This window comes from Ctenopharyngodon idella, chromosome 16 (genome assembly GCF_019924925.1).
Source record: "Ctenopharyngodon idella isolate HZGC_01 chromosome 16, HZGC01, whole genome shotgun sequence".
Classification (NCBI taxonomy): domain Eukaryota; kingdom Metazoa; phylum Chordata; class Actinopteri; order Cypriniformes; family Xenocyprididae; genus Ctenopharyngodon; species Ctenopharyngodon idella.
Window position 1 is genome coordinate 31,443,154 of NC_067235.1, and position 17,677 is coordinate 31,460,830.

The 17,677-nt window shown below is 34.2% G+C and overlaps 2 protein-coding genes across 3 annotated transcripts; both read right to left on the minus strand.

Annotated features, from left to right (window-relative positions):
* Positions 1-553: 553 nt before the first annotated feature.
* gpatch3 (G patch domain containing 3) lies at positions 554-6,456 on the minus strand. The gene is made up of 7 exons (XM_051865643.1): positions 6,051-6,456; positions 4,190-4,647; positions 3,862-4,036; positions 3,682-3,741; positions 3,438-3,559; positions 1,077-1,204; positions 554-873 (listed from the first exon to the last, which is right to left on the minus strand). Exons 1-7 carry the CDS (start codon positions 6,418-6,420, stop codon positions 687-689), a joined length of 1,500 nt encoding a protein of 499 aa, XP_051721603.1. The 5' UTR covers positions 6,421-6,456; the 3' UTR covers positions 554-686.
* A 446-nt stretch (positions 6,457-6,902) lies between these two features.
* smpd5 (sphingomyelin phosphodiesterase 5) lies at positions 6,903-17,357 on the minus strand. 2 transcript variants are annotated; one of them, XM_051865642.1, is made up of 9 exons: positions 17,163-17,357; positions 16,144-16,246; positions 12,892-13,984; positions 10,575-10,650; positions 9,590-9,730; positions 9,381-9,470; positions 9,203-9,266; positions 8,542-8,701; positions 6,903-7,479 (listed from the first exon to the last, which is right to left on the minus strand). In XM_051865642.1, exons 3-9 carry the CDS (start codon positions 13,915-13,917, stop codon positions 7,378-7,380), a joined length of 1,659 nt encoding a protein of 552 aa, XP_051721602.1. In that variant the 5' UTR covers positions 13,918-13,984; positions 16,144-16,246; positions 17,163-17,357; the 3' UTR covers positions 6,903-7,377. The 2 variants fall into 2 exon arrangements, with proteins under 2 accessions (XP_051721602.1, XP_051721601.1); XM_051865641.1 differs by lacking the exon at positions 16,144-16,246 and having other exon boundaries at positions 17,163-17,356.
* Between the last annotated feature and the right edge of the window lie 320 nt (positions 17,358-17,677).

Here is a 17,677-nt window from a genome sequence, read left to right on the forward strand (position 1 = left end):
TGATTAAAGTTAGCAAACTAACGCTTTTTTCAAAATATTTTAAAAAACACTTTACATTTACAATAACGTTTCTTTAGTTAACAACTTTAGTTATTAAGAACTAAGAATAAACAAGACTTCTACAGCATTTATTAATCTTAGTTAATTTCAAAATTTACTAATACATTATTAAAATCAAATGTTGTATTTGTTAACATTAGTTAATGCACTGTGAACTAACAATGAACAACTAAATTTTTATTAACTAACATTAACAAAGATTAATAAACAATGTAACAAATGCTCATTGTAAGTTTATGTTTGTTAATACATTAACTAATGTTAACAAATAAGACCTTATTGTAAACTGTTGCCATATATATTATAAATATGACATTGCATTAGAGATTTTTCACACATTTTTTACATTGTCAATACTTTAGAAAGTAATTTCTGTAACACATCTAACAATTCATACAGCTGCTATGTAATAATGATGATGATGATGATGATGATACACATCTACACAAAATTCCTAACAGTGTAAAGATTAATAAGACAAAACCAAAGCGTGTTTCTTTCCTTTGAACACTTTTAATACAGAAATCACAGAAAAACATTTACAGATCTGTGTAAAAACATTCTTTGACAGACAATAAATATGCAGTCTTTATAAAATGTTAGTGAATATCACTAGAAAGCAGCGGTCAGCTGGTTGAGTTAGTGCTGCCCCCTGGCCGCCAGTGTCTGTGCTTCATGCTGGTGCTGGGTTGACGCCGCAGGACTTCGTCACCTTTATCAATGTCTTTAGGTTCATCATAAATTGTTGATATATGAAATTCTTTTCTGGGTTTTTTAAGTGGAAGGAATGAGCTGAGCTTCTCTCCATGGTACCTGCAAAAAAAATAAAATCAAATAATTAGTGATAATGTCTAGAGTGAATCTAAGTTGCTTCAGTAAGTGTTCATCTTGAAATATTACTAAAAATATAGAAGTTATTCTTACGTTTACTTCATAAAAATCAGTAAGGATGTATAAAGCATCCATTGTGAATAAAGAATAGTAGCAGGATGTAATGTGTGAAAGTCCACACTCACCCAAAGCCTCTCTTACAGTTGGGATGCTGCCCTTCACTCTCTAAAGCCTCCGTCATTCCCGCCTGGCTGTTCCCGAGCCCTTCTCCGTCCTTCCAGCCCTGTTTCTCCATCACACGCCTGCCGAATCCCTACAACACACCAAAGCTTTTAAGCACAGGTTGTTTTAAAAGATTTTACAATTTAAAGGTGTGACTAATAAATAATGAATGCTTTCAAACATGTTCAACTGTATAATCAAGTACTTGTCTCATCTTGTACCAATGAATTATGCTCCACAAAACAAGACAAAATATGATAATTATCTGCTCATGCAACAATCTGGACCTTGTTAAGACAGGTGTTACATTTACTTTTAGTTTAGAGAGCTGTTTACTTGGCAATGGCATCTGAGAGATCATATGAGCTGTTTTTAATCTTTCAGGGTGTGATGCGACCGGGTGATGATAGTTCATGTATCAGATGGTTCATGTTCACCCATAAAAAACTTAACAAAACATTTGTTTGTCTAACAATCTTACATGCTCATAATGTTTCATATAATATATATATATATATATATATATATATATATATAATATATATATACACACACACACTACATTTCAAACCCTGTGTCACAGATTTTTTTGTTTTATTTCTGAAAAATTAAGTGTATACATAAAAAGGTAAGTCCCAATTTCTGAAAAAAATAATTATGAATGATAAATGTAAACATAAAATGGTAAATTTAAATTTATGAACAAAATAACTTTTACATATTTTTTTTAATTTTAAATAAATAATAAACCTTAATTCATGAATTAATTACATTAACAATGGTTTCATTTTAATTATAAAAATATGAATAAATATAAAATGGTACATTTTAATTTATAAAAAATACATTTATAATTTTTTTATGAATAAATAATACATCTTAATTCATGAAAATTACATTAATAATGGTTTCATTTTAATAATAAAAATATGAATAAATATAAAATGGTAAATTTAAGTTTATGAAAAAAATACATTTATAATTTATTTTAAATAAATAATAAATCTTAATTCATGAAAAATACATTAATAATGGCATCATTTTTAATATAAAAATATGAATGTAAATATAAAATGGTATATTTTAATTTATGAAAAAATTACATTTTTTATTTTAAATAAATAATGAATATTAATTCATGAAAATTACATTAATAATGGTTTCATTTTAATTATTAAATATAAATGTAAATATAAAATGGTACATTTTAATTTATAAAAATAATTTTTTTTATTTTAAATAAATAATAAATCTTAATTCATGAAAAATACATTAATGATGGCATCATTTTAATTATAAAATTATGAATGTATATATAAAATGGTGCATTTTAATATATGAAAAAATATATATGATTTTGTTTATTTAAAATAAATAATACATATTAATTCCTGACAAATTACATTAATAATGGTTTCATTTTAATTTATAAAAAAATGCATTTATAATTTTTTATTTTAAATAAATACATCTTAATCCATGAAAAATACATTAATGATGGCATCATTTTAATTATAAAAATATGAATGTATATATAAAATGGTGCATTTTAATTTATGAAAAAATATATATGATTTTGTTTATTTAAAATAAATAATACATATTAATTCCTGAAAAATTACATTAATAATGGTTTCATTTTAATTTATAAAAAAATGCATTTATAATTTTTTATTTTAAATAAATAAATCTTAATCCATGAAAAATACATTAATGATGGCATCATTTTAATTATAAAAATATGAATGTATATATAAAATGGTGCATTTTAATTTATGAAAAAAAATATGATTTTTTATTTAAAATAAATAATACATATTAATTCATGAAAAATTACATTAATAATTGTTTCATTTTAATATTAAATATACATGTAAATATAAAATTGAACATTTTAATTTATGAAAAAAATATATTTATAATTTTTTATTTTAAATAAATAATAAATCTTAATTCATGAAAATTACATTAATAATGGTTTCATTTTAATTATAAAAATATGAATGTAAATACAAAATAGTACATTTTAATTTATGAAAAAAAATGCATTAATAATTTTTTGTGCCACTTTTGTGGCAAGTGAAAATATTGGCAGGGCAAATAGAAATCTGAACTACTGTTTAAAAATGTTTTTAAAAAAAACCTTTTTGTTGAGCCCTGCTATTTATTGTTCACACTAGTTTTTAAAATGTTTCTCTATTTAAAGTGAGACTAAAAGGTACAAAAGTAATGAATGCTTTCAAACATTCAAAACGGTAAGTAAAGAACTATCACTAGTCTACACTGCAGAGTTATTGAGCAGCGAATTATAAAAACATCCAAACCTTTGTAAACCTCTCAAAGCTGCCGATTTTTTGTTGCCGTCCCGGCAGCCCGTCCAGACCCTCCCGCAGTCTCCTTTCAGAGCGCATGCGCACGTAATCTCTGGCATCCATGTCGCCTCCGTCTGAGCAGAAACAATCGCAGTAATGCATCACTACAGCTTGTGTTTGATGTCATATAAACAGGACACAGATGCTGTCAGTCTGTAATATATCTGTCATAACAATCTAATCATGAAGCGTTTACCTTTATCATAATAGACGCTCATATCCACATCCCAGTCATCCGCTGTTTGCTCATCGAAATCTGGGTAAAAATCAAAGGGGTGAAATGAGCAACAACTGAATGGATGGACTATTTTATTACAACTTGGAAATTTCATCAACCAAAAAATGTTTGCGAATGACACCAATAAGTACATGGTACCTCCTTCTTCCTCCTGCCAGAACTGAGCGTCTGTGTAGAAGACGAGGCCCGATCCGCCCTTCTCCCACTTGAGCTCGATCTCCTCCTCATACAGCCTCTCTTTGGTGCGCTCCTGGCTGGTGACGTCATCGTGGAGGGCCTCGTGACGCTCCCACTCCTCACAGCGGTCATCGTCCTGCAGAGGACACATGTTCAACATGCAGCTTTTTGATCGAATATGATTCATCTGACCGCAAAAACATTCATTGGCACATTAAAGTCCCTCACGATATTGGAAAACACTGACATTGCGATATTTAGTTCTACGTATCAGCCAGCTCTAACTCACATCATCAGGGCCTGACAGCTCCTCTTCACTTCCTGCTTCCTGTGACTCTTGATTGACAGGTGGAGAAGTGGGCGTGTCCTCGTCTTCTGTTAGTGTGGTTGTGGGCGTGTCCAGGCCGCCGGGGCCCGAGATCTCCACTCCTCCTGCGGTGAACACGCTCTCCTCTGCAGGCGTCACGACTGTGCTGTTGCGATACAGGTAGGGAACGTTGCCGTAGCGCCGATTCGAGCCCGTCTTGGGAAAAGTGAGACCCAGCTTGCGGATGAGGCGCGGCGGCAGGCGACAGGACTGAATGAGCTCTAGGAAAACAGTCACGGGGGTGCCGACGTTCCCCGCTGGCATGAGGGAGGGCGGATTGAGCTCCGGCAGGCCCTTGAGGTCAGTCATGGTGAAATGCTCTGATTGGGCAATGTGGCGTCTCATCTCACTCTTTGTCTTGTAGGGGAATGAATTATGCTCTATAAACAGAAATAAAATATGATGATTATCTGCTCATGCAACAATCAGATGGGTGTTGACTTTTAGTTTAGAGCACCATTGGCATTTTAGATCGTAAGAGACATTTCAAACCGGGTGACCTTTGACTCTTATCCATAATTCCCATTTTCTCTTTGTAATTTAATACCATCAGATGGTTTATGTTCACCCCTAAACAACTTCACAAAACATTTAGAAGAAGCTTTGTTTGTCTAACAATCTTTTTAATTAATTTATTTTAATGATAGAAAATACAAATGTAAATAGCATGATAAAAAATTATTGAAAAATAAATGTATACTTTTTTTAAATTATAATTATTATATTAAATTATTATTATTATTAAAAATATATATAAATTTAAATATAAAATGATAAATCTATTCTAAACATTTATGATTTGTTTCATTTTAATTATTAAAAGTGATAAATCTTAATTTATGAAAAAATACATATATATTTTAATTACAAATAAATGAAAATAAAAAAAATTAGTCTTAATTTATTAAAAATTACATTCATATTTATTTTCTTTCAATTATAAAATATATAAATATTAAATGATAAATCTTAATTTATGAAAAAAATACATTTATATTTTTTATTTTAATTATAAGAAATTAAAGATGTAAAGATAAAATTATAAACCTTAATTTATGGGGAAAAAAAATAATTCATAATTTTTTAATGTTAATTATAAAATTATAAATGTAAATATATAATAAATCCTCATTTATGGAAAAAAACCCCCTCATATATTATTTAACATTTTAATTAAAAAATATAAATAAAGATACAGTAATCTTAATTTATGAAAATTACATTTACATTTTCTTAATTTTAATTATAAAATATATAAATGTTATTTTATAAATAAATAAATTATTTTAATCATAAGAAATTATAAACAAAGATATACCGATAAACCTTAATTTATGGGAAAAAAATGTATAATTTTTAATGTTAATTACAAAATGATACATGTAAATATAAAATGATACATCTTAATTAATGAAAAAAAAAAACATTTATTTCATTTAACTTTTTAATTTAAAAAACATAACAAAATAATTATACAATAATTAATCTTAAAATTATAAAAATATATTAATATATAACTAATTATAAAAATGTATAACTGTAAATATTAAAAATACTGTAAATATTGGTCGATCTTAATTTATGAAAAAAGCATTTATTACTTTTACATTTTAATTATGAAACATAGAAATATAAACATAAAATGATAAATCTTAATTTATCAAAAAAGTGCATTTATAATGTGTGTGTGCGTGTGTGGGCCAGTGAAAACACAAGCAGAAAAACCAAAGTCCAAAACATCGTAACGTATATCGTGGTACTTTTATTTTGAAAGGTCACTCACCGGCCTGCTCTGACACTCTGACTCTCCGAATCAAACATTTTCTCCGCAGCCAGTTTCCTTTCGAATCGATCCACTGGTTCCCTGAATACATCTTCACGAATCTGTCGGATTCCCGTGAGCGAACCGACACCACACAACAACACAAACCCGCTTGTTTCCCACCAGGACCATCGGAACCCTCCGCCCGCTCACTGGCTCCAGCATCTGCCGCGGTAAACGGCACACTAACCTCCGGCCGATGGCGATAATGGAAACACAAGAAGCCTTTACTTTCTATAAACTGACTGAAATAGTTCCTAAGATCTGCGGATCTGAGCCGGGAAGGAATGTTGTTTACAACAAAATACGTCACCTCTCCCGACGCCGCCATATTTGTGACTGTGAAGCCAGAATCCACGCCTCTGATACAGCAGGCAGAAATTGTTTCAAAATAAAAGTAAAAGCAAAACAAAAAAAAGGTTTTAAAATAACGTACAGTATGTTGATAGTTATTATATTTGTAATCGCGTTATAAGTATGACTTTTTAATCTCATAATCATAGTTTTGACTTTTTATGTCAATTAAGATTTACAAAAGTATGATTTTTTTATGTGGCGGAAATGGGCTTCCATAGTTCCAGCAATTATTTAAAAATAAAATGAAACATTATATTTGTGAGTGTTCAAATATTTGTAAATTCTAGATTTTAAATAAAATATTTCAAATATGTTCTTACAATTAAGTACAGGTACATGGATACTATCAGATGATAATACCGTGGTGTTTGATATATATTATTATACTGTAACATATTTAAATACCATCTCAGAGAGAACTGCAAAAATCACTATAAAAAAATGTAGAGACGCATGTTATGAAAAAGAATTCTACCTTTTTATTAAAATATATTTCCAAAATCATTTCTGTGTTGTCATGAAAAAAAGTGTAATAAAAAAAAAAAAAAACAGAAATTAAACTATGTGTGTAATATCTATCCACATTACTGGCACTGTACAGAGAAGATATGCATAGGAAAGAGTGACAGAGTGTCAGAACTATTGCTTTGTTCAAATAGTGAATCATATAGTGATATTTGGTGTTTTCTTCACATGGCAAGCATTTAAAAATGATAGGCCTTCTCTTTTATTGATCCTTAAAAAAAAATAATTCATCACAAAATGGTTCTCTCATCGTTTAGTCGCCCTCATGTTATTCCAAACCCACATGAGGGTGAATGAATAATCATTTTTGGCTGAACTATTCTTCTAAAGCATTCATTACTTTATCATAGATATTTTAAAGTGTCAGCAGTCTGGTCCACTGGAAAGCACACATGGCCTGATGTTTTTACATCTCTTCTGAATCCAGAGAGACAGACAGTCTAAAGCCCACAGGAATGTGATCCGTCAGGCCAGCCAGCTGAGTCACGTATGTAAACTCTTCCACCTCCTACACAGGACAAAGGCAAATATTTAAATACTTCAGTTCAGTTTTATTCCCTTTAAAATCTGAAAGTACTTTTACAGCAAGTGTATTGCATCATCATTTTGAAGGATTAGTTCACTTAAAATTTCCTGATAATTTACTCACCCCCATGTCATCCAAGATGTTCATGTCTTTCTTTCTTCAGTCAAAAAGAAATTAAGGTTTTTGAGGAAAACATTCTAGGATTTTTCTCCATATAGTGGATTTTAACAGGGTTGAAGGTCCAAATGTCAGTTTCAGTGCAGCTTCAAAGAGTTCTACATGATCCCAGACGAGGAATAAGGGTCTTGTCTTGTGAAACGATTGGTCATTTTCTAAAAAAAAAAAAAAAAAATTCTATAATTTTTAACCACAAATGCTCATCTTGCACTGCTCTGTGATGTGCCACGCATTACGTAATCACGTTGGAAAGGTCACGCGTGATGTAGGCGGAAGTACCGAGCAAGTTTTTATAAAGCGAACGTACAAAGACTAAGTCAAACGGGTAAAACAACAATGTCGGACAATTTTGAAGTTGGAGGAGAAAATGAGATGGAATTTTTTGCCTTACCACGGTACTTCCGCCTACGTCACACGTGACCTTTCCACCGTGATTACATAACGTGTGGTGGATCGCAGAGCAGTGCAAGACAAGCATTTGTATATAATTTTAATGTCTTTTAGAAAATGGCCAATCGTTTTGCTAGATAAGACCCTTATTCCTCGTCTGGGATCGTGTAGAGCTGCACTGAAACTGATATTTGGACCTTCAACCCGTTGGTAACTGTTGAAGTCCACTATATGGAGAAAAATCCTGGAATGTTTTCCTCAAAAACCTTAATTTCTTTTCGACTGAAGAAAGAAAGACATAAACATCTTGGATGACATGGGGGTGAGTAAATTATCAGGAAATTTTAATTCTGAAGTGAACTAATCCTTTAACATTAATAAATATAAAAAACTGTAGCAAATGTATTGCATTAACAAACATTAACCACTGAGACCTCATAGTAAACACAAACATGTCATTATTTGCAGGAAACGCACCGTTCTGCAGTGACTGGAGACAGAGCTCTCTCGATACAGAAGGTAATCGATCCGTCGACCCACCCAGGGTTGATCAGGCTCAGGATAAACCAGAGGAACGCCGTTGACTGGCACCGGTGGAGATAAATAGTCCTTGCGCAGTTCTTCACTTTCCAAAGTTCTACAGAGAAGATCAACGACTGATTAGATTACGGAACGCTCTGACTGAATCAAAACCTGTTCAAACAATGCAGATTTTAGTTTGTGAAGGCTTCATATCATCATAAACTTGATATACATGAAGTCGCCTCTCAGTATTAAATTAGATTCTTTTTTGCTGCTTATTGCACTCAAACAGTCAAATACACACAAAATAATGTCAAAATGCTGGTCTTGGCGAGTATTCACATAAACAGTCAGTTATGGTTTAAGTGAATGTAAACTGTTGAGAAAGAAAATGCATGTGCAACAGTATAATGGATCAGCGCGTCAGGTCTTAAAGTGACAGCAGCCTAATATACCTGCTGCCAAATTATAAGATAATATTAAAAAATATCTTTATGGCAGTTTTTCCCCACGGTATTGATGTCAAAATTGTGGCCAGTGAAAATGCTGAGTGGCTAGTCATTTTGGAAAACCACAGCCACAATGGAACAAAAAAGTTAATGTCAATATATCTCACCGCTGCAGGTTATCTGGGTTCCTCATGTTCTCATCATAGAGCGTTGGCTGTTCCAACAGGGTTCCTACAAATAAAACCACAATAAGATTTTAGAAACAGCAGCTTTCCACTCCAAAATGTGCATGTTAATTTCATAAAGTGTGTTCAAATGTGGTTAAGAAGCAAATGAGAGCGTTACCAATGACCCAGGGCTTCTCTTTCCCAGGTCCGGCTCTGCAGGGGTCTGTGTATTCCTCAAACACACTATGGCTTTGCTCCAACCTGTCGTCTAGTAAAAACACGTGAAAGACACATGAAAATGATGATTTAATGAGCCTTTTTTTTCTGAACTTCCTTTGCAGAAATATTGATCAAGACGTACAGTATGTGTTGTTGTTCAGTACATACCAGGAGAGCAGTTATCGAAGTTAAAATCCCCACAAAGCACATCAAACATCACCATTTCATCTTCTCGTCTGGTCACTGCTTGAAACTCACTGATCCATTTGGTCAACATGCTAAGCTGCTCAAAGCGTATCTCTCCATCCCCTGATCAAACACCACAAATGTCTTAATATTTGATATGCTTCAAAGCATATTATTATACATGTTTGCGCAATTATATTATTTGCAATTATTAGTATTATTAGTTGTACATGATTCAAACTGACAGCAGAACAATAATACTCAAGTATGCAAAAAACAATCCGTCTTGACCACTAGGATTCTAGACAATTTAATTGGATTGGATTACATTACACAAATTATCCACAAATTAATAATCTGTCATTATTTATTCATCCCTATTTTGTTCCAAACCTGTATTTGAGATCTGAGAGCTTTGGTGCAAGTGATTTAATTTTTATATAAAGCTATCATATGGCTCGTAATATAAAACACAAGTCATATGGATGGATGGACTACTGTTTTGATGCTTTTATGGCACTTTAATGGTGTTTTTGTCCTTTTTGGAGAAGAGATGGTCACTATGAACTCTTGTTGTATGGCAGAGTTTCTCTAACTGGAGTTTGTGAGTTGATAAAAAGCTAATAACTCAAATGAAATCATAAAAAAATCAAAATAAAACACTAAAAAGATCAAATATTTTATGTGTTTATTTGCATGTAATGCAAGCATTAACTGACATCAGAGAACTGTAAACGTGAATGTGTTGTTAAATTGTTGAAATATTATTAAAATATATAGTAAATATTTCAGCTCAAAAGAGTTAGGCTGACAACAAAAAGTTTGAGAATCCCTGCTGTATAGAAAAGACGTGTATAAATAACAGCATACAGGTTTGGAACAACGTGAATGAATAAATAAACACAAACATTATTTTTATCGGTGAACTATTTCTATATATGCATCATAACAATAACAACACACTTGCCTTCAGGAGCGTGCAGATGAGTGCAGTTAATATACCCAACCATTTTCTTTTCACCTTTTTGTAACCCTATTTCCACCTTGTGAGAAAACAATTTTGTTTAGGCACACTTTTTAGTTTAGTTAGTTTAAGGTCCTGATATACTGCAGGCAAAATAGAAGAACAAACTGGTGTGACTTAATTTCGAACAAAATCAGGCCAAAATAAAGCTCGTTTGGAGTTTGTTTTGGGAGTTTAAAACAAATTCCAAACTAACTTCCTGCTGGTAAACACCTTCGAATTACCATTGGTCCATGGCAATTACATAATAGGCAGGTGTGGCTCTGAGGCTTCGCCTTCTATGACTCATTTCTTCTGTTCAGTCTTTCAAGGTCAGATGCGAGTACAAACATCAACACACTGCTTCATAGTAGAAACTGAAGATGTAATTCTAATTGAAAGTGACACAGACACAGTTTTTCATGTTTAATAATGTAAAGCTGATTGCTTTTTAAGCAATCTAAATAAACGTGACGTGACTTGACTGGAGTGCTGAATTGCAGAGCAGGTGCAAACATATGCACGTCGCTATAATCAGATGCTTTCTTAACTGCTGTTTTCTCACCGCTGTCATATTAGTTGTGTTTACTTTGTTATTGAGAGGAAAGCGTGCAGCACGTATTTCATGTATTGACTTTGAAACAATCTGTATTAAATATTCATCAGCGTTAGTAGTGTCTGGATGTTCGCTAAAAGTATCCCAGTTAACAAAAATATGTTCTAAGAATGTTCTGCTAATGTTCCCATTAAGTTATGAAAATGTCATTTCTCAATGTTCTCTGAACGTTCAAAAAAAAAAATGTTTAAAAGCTTTTTTTCCTTCATGGTTATGCAATCGTTAAGGAAACATTCCATTTTATCATTCAACAAACATTTTGGGAACGTTACTTCTGAATGTTCTCTGAACGTTCTAAAACAAGTAGTAACATTTAAAAAATCCAACTAAAACTTTTCAGAAAAAAGAAGTTGCATAAACAATGTATAAATAACATTTTTGGGCTAATGTTTTGAGAACATTATTAAAGACTAGTGCTGTCAAAAATTAGCGTGTTAACGCATGCGATTAATCTTTTCATTTTATTAGTGTTAAAAATATTTAATGTTTAATTAAAATTTAATTAACGCAGCATCCGCTTTTTCCATCATAATTTGGCTAGTGTTACATTATATGATCACGCTCTTATTCATGCAAATGCCCGTTTTGTCAAGTATCCTCATAAGAGCAGTCTAATAACGTCTTAAATGAATAACGTCTTAAATAAACTTAAAGAGTTGTGGAGAAAATAAGATGCGCGTCAGATCCGTGTCATGTTCGGCAGCGGAAGCTCTTAAAGTGACAGCAGCCTAATAAACCAGTTGCTGTGATGTCTGTTATTAATGTTAATTAAAGAACAAAGGTAACAGAGAAAATTGTAGCTTTAATAAGGAATAATATATTTTACTTTATAATTTATGCAGTGAAGTGTTTGATAACTTTATTCAATTTATGTATATTTCCTACCTGTTATAGACAGGAAGGCCACAGGTAAATATGACATTTATTATAATGAGTTTATGTGAAGATTGTTTTAAGTTCACTTAAATTAAAAGTTATTTTTTAAAGCCTAATAAATGTTGAAATTAATAGCTTTTAAACAAATATTTAAAATATGTAAGCAATAAGGTACTCAAGGCTGTGCTGTATTGTGAATAAGTCACGGCTGACTTGGGTTGTTGAAGCCCCTCAGCCGTGACTTATTCACGATACAGCACTAGCCTTGAGTACCTTATTGCTTTTATAAAACGGTTACCACAATACAAATATTAAAGCCAAAAATATGTATTAATGCAACTTTCATGAAGTAAACTTTACTAAAAGCCTTCCTTCCGCCAGAAAAAAATAGTCCCTGACCGTGAACAGCAACAGAAGTTACATTATTACGCCATTAGATGGCGGCAAAGACTGTCTTTATGAGTGTGTCAGTCAGTAGCGAAGACTTTTACATTGAAAAGACTGAATTGTTGTGAACACGGAACAAGACGCAACTGACAAATGCTTTGACTAGCGCTGTCAGTCACGGGAAAACCCCTTAACTGTTAAAAGGACAAGATAATACATCTGACATTTAAACAGATTTTTTATTATGAACATAGAAGGAAAATGCTAAATCTGAATGCAGGTAATAAACTAAAGCGAAGAACGAAAAAGAACTTTGCCATGAGTATACCAGGGCCTTGCATTTCCAAACCGATATAAAATGTATAAAACATTCTAGATCAAATATTAAACTGAATGCCGTACCTTTACAGCGAGCAGGCCTTTGGCAGCCAGTGCGTCCTCTCCTCGGCTGTTGGGAAAGCAGTGGTACTGAGCCTCCATCACGGGATAGCGACTGGCCAGTAACAAACCACTGTTAAAAAACTTAAAAGAGGAGCAAGTTCCAGCAGGCTGACAGGCGTAAACGCCGACGTCATAGAGAACGTGTCCGTAGAGAGGCCCGAGAGCCCGCGCAAGCTTCAGAGCAGCTCTCTTATCGAAAACCTCCTGGAGGCAAACTATATCCACAGAGGACGGGAACAAAGAGGACACCTCTATCAGCACATCGCCGTCTCTTAGGGAACGAGGCGGATGCTTGTGCTGGTTGGAGTTCTGGTTGCAGTTGGGTTTGGGAAGCTGCTGCTGGTTTGGGCCATTGGTTTCATCTGCTTCAGTCTCGTCCTTCTGACCTGTGATGGAAAAGTCTACAGATCCATATGAGGACGGGGTCGGTTGCGGGATCAGGCTGCTGGACGGTGTAATGGTGCCACAGCTACTAGGAGAATCTACGTAAATACGAATGTGGGGGCGAGTGACACCCTGCACGATGCTTTTCCCGATGAATGATGCGCGATTTTGAGTATACCCGAGGTTGTTGAAGCGAGCTACGCCGTCGGGCAAAAGGCACAGGTTGCCTGTCAGAAACCCAAAACTGACCTTCCTCGTCTCCTCCCATCTAGCATTACGATCCTCCGTGTGAATGCTCTGCACCTGATGGTGGTACGAAAATGGTCGGCGTACGGCCTGGAGCGGCACCCATAGTACAAATCCCAGGAGGGCGAATGGTGTAGAAATTATAAACAGGATGAAGAACAGGATGGAGCCAAAGACGACCTTAAGCGGGTGGAGGTAGCACTCCTGTTCGATCCTCCACATGCGCTCCAGACTGGTGGAGACGCAAACGGCGAGGAGACGGTCCAGGAACCAGAAACAAGGGAAGATGAGACCCCATCCTACAGCATGGAGACCTTCCAAAAAACAGTTGGGGAAAGGCGACTCTCTTAAAGACATGCCTCAGCACCGCACGCCACGGAAAGAAGCTTTCTCATCTCAGATCTTCCACATAACCACTTGAACTCTGTAGCAAAATGACAAATAAGGTAAAAATGTTAGAATGTTTGCAATGTTAGGAAATTGAAAAGCTATATATTTATTTACCTAATCAACTAGTCAGTGAACCAGGGTTATTATTGTTAAAGGAATAGTTCACCCAAGCCATCCTAGGTGTATATGACTTTCTTCTTCCAGCGGACCACAATTGGAAGTTATATTAAATAATATACTGGCTCTTCCCAGCTTTGTAATGGCATTGAATAGTTTTTGAAGCTCCAATATGCACATCTATCCATCATTAAAGTAATCCATACAACTCCAGTGGGTTAATAAAAGCCTTCTGAAGCAAAAGCAATGGGTTTTTTGTAAAAAAAAAAAAAATCCATATTTAAAGGGGACCTATAATGCCCTTTTTACAAGATGTAATATAAGTCTCTGGTGTCTCCAGAATGTGTCTGTGAAGTTTCAGCTCAAAATACCCCACAGATCATTTATTATAGCTTGTCCAATTTGCCCCTATTTGGGTGTGAGCAAAAACACGCCGTTTTTGTGTGTGTCCCTTTAAATGCAAATGAGCTGCTGCTCCTGGCCCCCTTTCCAAAAGAGGGTGGAGCTTTAACAGCTCACGCTTCAGTTGCTCAACAACAACAAAGTTGGAGAATCTCACGCAGACAAAATGAGGAATGTCAGTAACGGTGTTCAGCCTTATGTTGTTCAAACCGGAGTCGACACTGATGGAGAGACTCAGGAAGAAGTTACAACTGGACGTTTCTGAATGGTTAGTGGATAAATTTATGTAGTTGCTGTGGAATTGATTCAACTCATCCACTAGCATGTGCCGTCATGTTAATCTTTTGTGCAAATCCAGCATTGAATTGACCCTCGTTTGTGAAGCAGTCCGGCGTAAAATGACGGCATGTCAACAACACTCTACTACAACAACTCTTCTGTAAAGCAGCCCAACATGGCCTCACCCCCTTTGTTGCGTGTTCTCGGGGGCGGGGTTTATGCAAATTTTAGGGTTAGTGATGTCACCAACACGGGAAGAAGCTCGTTGTAGTCCCTACCAGCCATTTGTTGTAGTCCTTAATAAGCGATTCCCTTTGCATTGAACTTTGAGCGTCGTAACTTTGCAGATGTTGTTTGTGCTCAAACAGCAACATTACACGCTAACTAAAGTTAAAAAAGTGAAATCATAATCAAGGACCCCTTTAAAATTTTATAAAGTATAATCACTGGCAACGGCTGTATGCATGAGAGGCGTCTATTCTCACCTAAGCGTACACTACGCCTAAATCATACGTAGGGTCAGAGGTCCGCCGGAACTCGACTCTCTTTAGAACTCAAGTAAAGTAAATATAAAAATAAAGTTTTAAATATAAGATATTTTTGCTTACAAAAACTCGGACACTATTACAAAGCTGGGAAGAGCTAGGATATTTTTTAATATAACTCTGTGTTCGGCTGAAAGAAGATAGTGATATACACCTAGGATGGCTTGAGGGTTAGTAAATTATGGGATAGTTTTCATTTTTGGGTGAACTATTCTTTTAACTACATCTAAAACCATAAATTGTTTTACTTGAAATAAAATAAACATTAACTGAAATAAAATACCCGGGTTATTATCGTTAACTAAAACCATTAAAAAAATGTGTTACTTGAAATAAAATTAAACTTAACTGAAAATACAATATAAAAAGTTTAGTTTAGCTTGAAGTACTAAAATTACTAAAACTAAAACTGAAATAAAAATAAATAAAACTACAGACATTAAAAAATTACAAAATGACAAAATAAAATATATAAAACTTTAACTAAAATTGAAAATGGAAAATATAAAGAAATATTTGAATAATCAAATATCAAAATATTAATAAAAACTATTCTAATAAAACTTAGTATCTCAGTGATACTAAAACAACCCTGTTTCACACAGCAGTCAAAACTTCAGACACACAATTCTGACTATTATGTTAGAATAATAGTTAAAAATTAAAAAGATTTATAAAAACTATAATAGCATCTCAATGATACTAAAATAACACTGGTTTGAAGTTTGAACAACTGACTAGTGTCTTAATGAAAGCCCAGAAGAGAAGTCGCGTCTCTCAAATCATCCCCTTTAAAAATATTAAAAATGTGAAAAATAATATAGATAAACTAGTAGACCTCTCTATACACCTAGTCAGTTGGTGGACGGCTGGTTGACTATCCCTTTTCATTTCAATGGATTTGTTCCATGAATGGCTTTGACAAACACAATGATCTCCATTCTCCACGTAGCCTGTTGAACAGGAGAAACATGTTTTCATAACCTTTGTTTGGAATTTATTTTCATTTGTCTATTCAGTTCTCAACTGGCGGTTTTCAAAATGTAGGTCATAAATCTTGTACATTTACATTTACGTATTTAGCAGACTCTTTTCCATATATTTCCAGGGAATTGAACCCATGACCTTGGCGTTAAAAGTAAAGACAAATGTAACAATAACGCCTCCTTCCACTCCACAATTGTGTTTTGATTTTTCACAACTGTCTGTATCAAATATCACCCAGGTCTCATGGATTATGTCTGACTCATTGAGTTTCTGAATGAGGGAACTCACCCATAAAATGTTGTCAGCAAAACAGCACTGCCCATAACTACAACAGGATATTATGAAATGTATCGAATATTTAAGAGGATCTTGGTGCATTTGCTGACAGAAATACACTAAGAGGCATCCCTGATTAATTCGTGAGTATGTACTGCAGAAACAGTAGTATGCTGTTCTGGAGCCAATAGTGCACCAGAGATTAGAGATTTACAGCAGGGATCTGCAGTTAAACCGCATACTCCACTGGATTAATACCTATTGATGTATTGATCGAGAGCATTTACGACACTGATGCATAGTGATCAATAATGAAATCAGACGCATGTAATTGCACTGCAGGAAACAGTTCAAAACATGCACTGGATCCAATGCAAACATGAACTCCACACGTGTGCAGACGTCGCCCTGCATCTGCGCGACATTATCATATTATTATCATATTATTCTCTCTCTCTCCCGTCATTTCCCCGTCTAAACCCCGTTACCGCTTTCTGTAATCTACCAACAATCACGTGTCACTGGTGACCAGATCCCGGTTAGCAGGGCGGATAATGGCAGCAGTCGCGAGCTGGTAAAGTTTACCTGTCATATCTGGGCACTTACCTGACTCGGTTTGTGGCGCGCGACAGGCTTCCTTTTGAACATGAGCTGATGTTGCGGTCCGCCCGTGTAGTGGACACCTTTCTGATTCAGTGAATTCGTTTCATTTAGTCTCTCTGCTGCTGCTCGTGTCCCTCCAGCGGTTTCTACGCGCACGCATACAGTATAATGGGTCATGCGCGCGCCCGTCCACATCCCCGCGCGTGTGCGCGCGCTTCCGCAAAGCCTTTCTGCGGAAACTGACTTTACTTTTTTGGATGTTTTGGTGTTACTGCTTTCATAGAGTATACATACAGTACATGAAAAAAATACTATAGTAATTTATAGTAAACTTATAGTGTTTTTTAACCGTACTATAGTAAAGTAGCTACTTGAATTAATTTGTTGTGGTAATATAACAACTATAGTAATATAAACAAATTACTTTACCCAATACTGTAAGTTTTCTACAACTATATTATACTACAGTGAATACACTACAGTTTACCGTAGTAAAAACTAAAGTATACTACAGTGTT

What these genes read in the sequence shown, in the direction of transcription:
- gpatch3 (XM_051865643.1), bottom strand. Translation starts at nt 6,420, where the DNA reads ATGGCGGCGTCGGGAGAGGTGACGTATTTTGTTGTAAACAACATTCCT. An exon ending in CTGGCAGGAGGAAGAAGGAG is followed by an intron (nt 3,742 to 3,861) that starts GTACCATGTACT and finishes ATTTTTACCCAG; the next exon opens with ATTTCGATGAGCAAACAGCG. An exon ending in GAGCGTCTATTATGATAAAG is followed by an intron (nt 3,560 to 3,681) that starts GTAAACGCTTCA and finishes GTTTCTGCTCAG; the next exon opens with ACGGAGGCGACATGGATGCC.
- smpd5 (XM_051865642.1), bottom strand. Translation starts at nt 13,917, where the DNA reads ATGTCTTTAAGAGAGTCGCCTTTCCCCAACTGTTTTTTGGAAGGTCTC. An exon ending in AAGGCCTGCTCGCTGTAAAG is followed by an intron (nt 10,651 to 12,891) that starts GTACGGCATTCA and finishes TTTTCTCACAAG; the next exon opens with GTGGAAATAGGGTTACAAAA. An exon ending in AACCCAGATAACCTGCAGCG is followed by an intron (nt 8,702 to 9,202) that starts GTGAGATATATT and finishes TCTTCTCTGTAG; the next exon opens with AACTTTGGAAAGTGAAGAAC.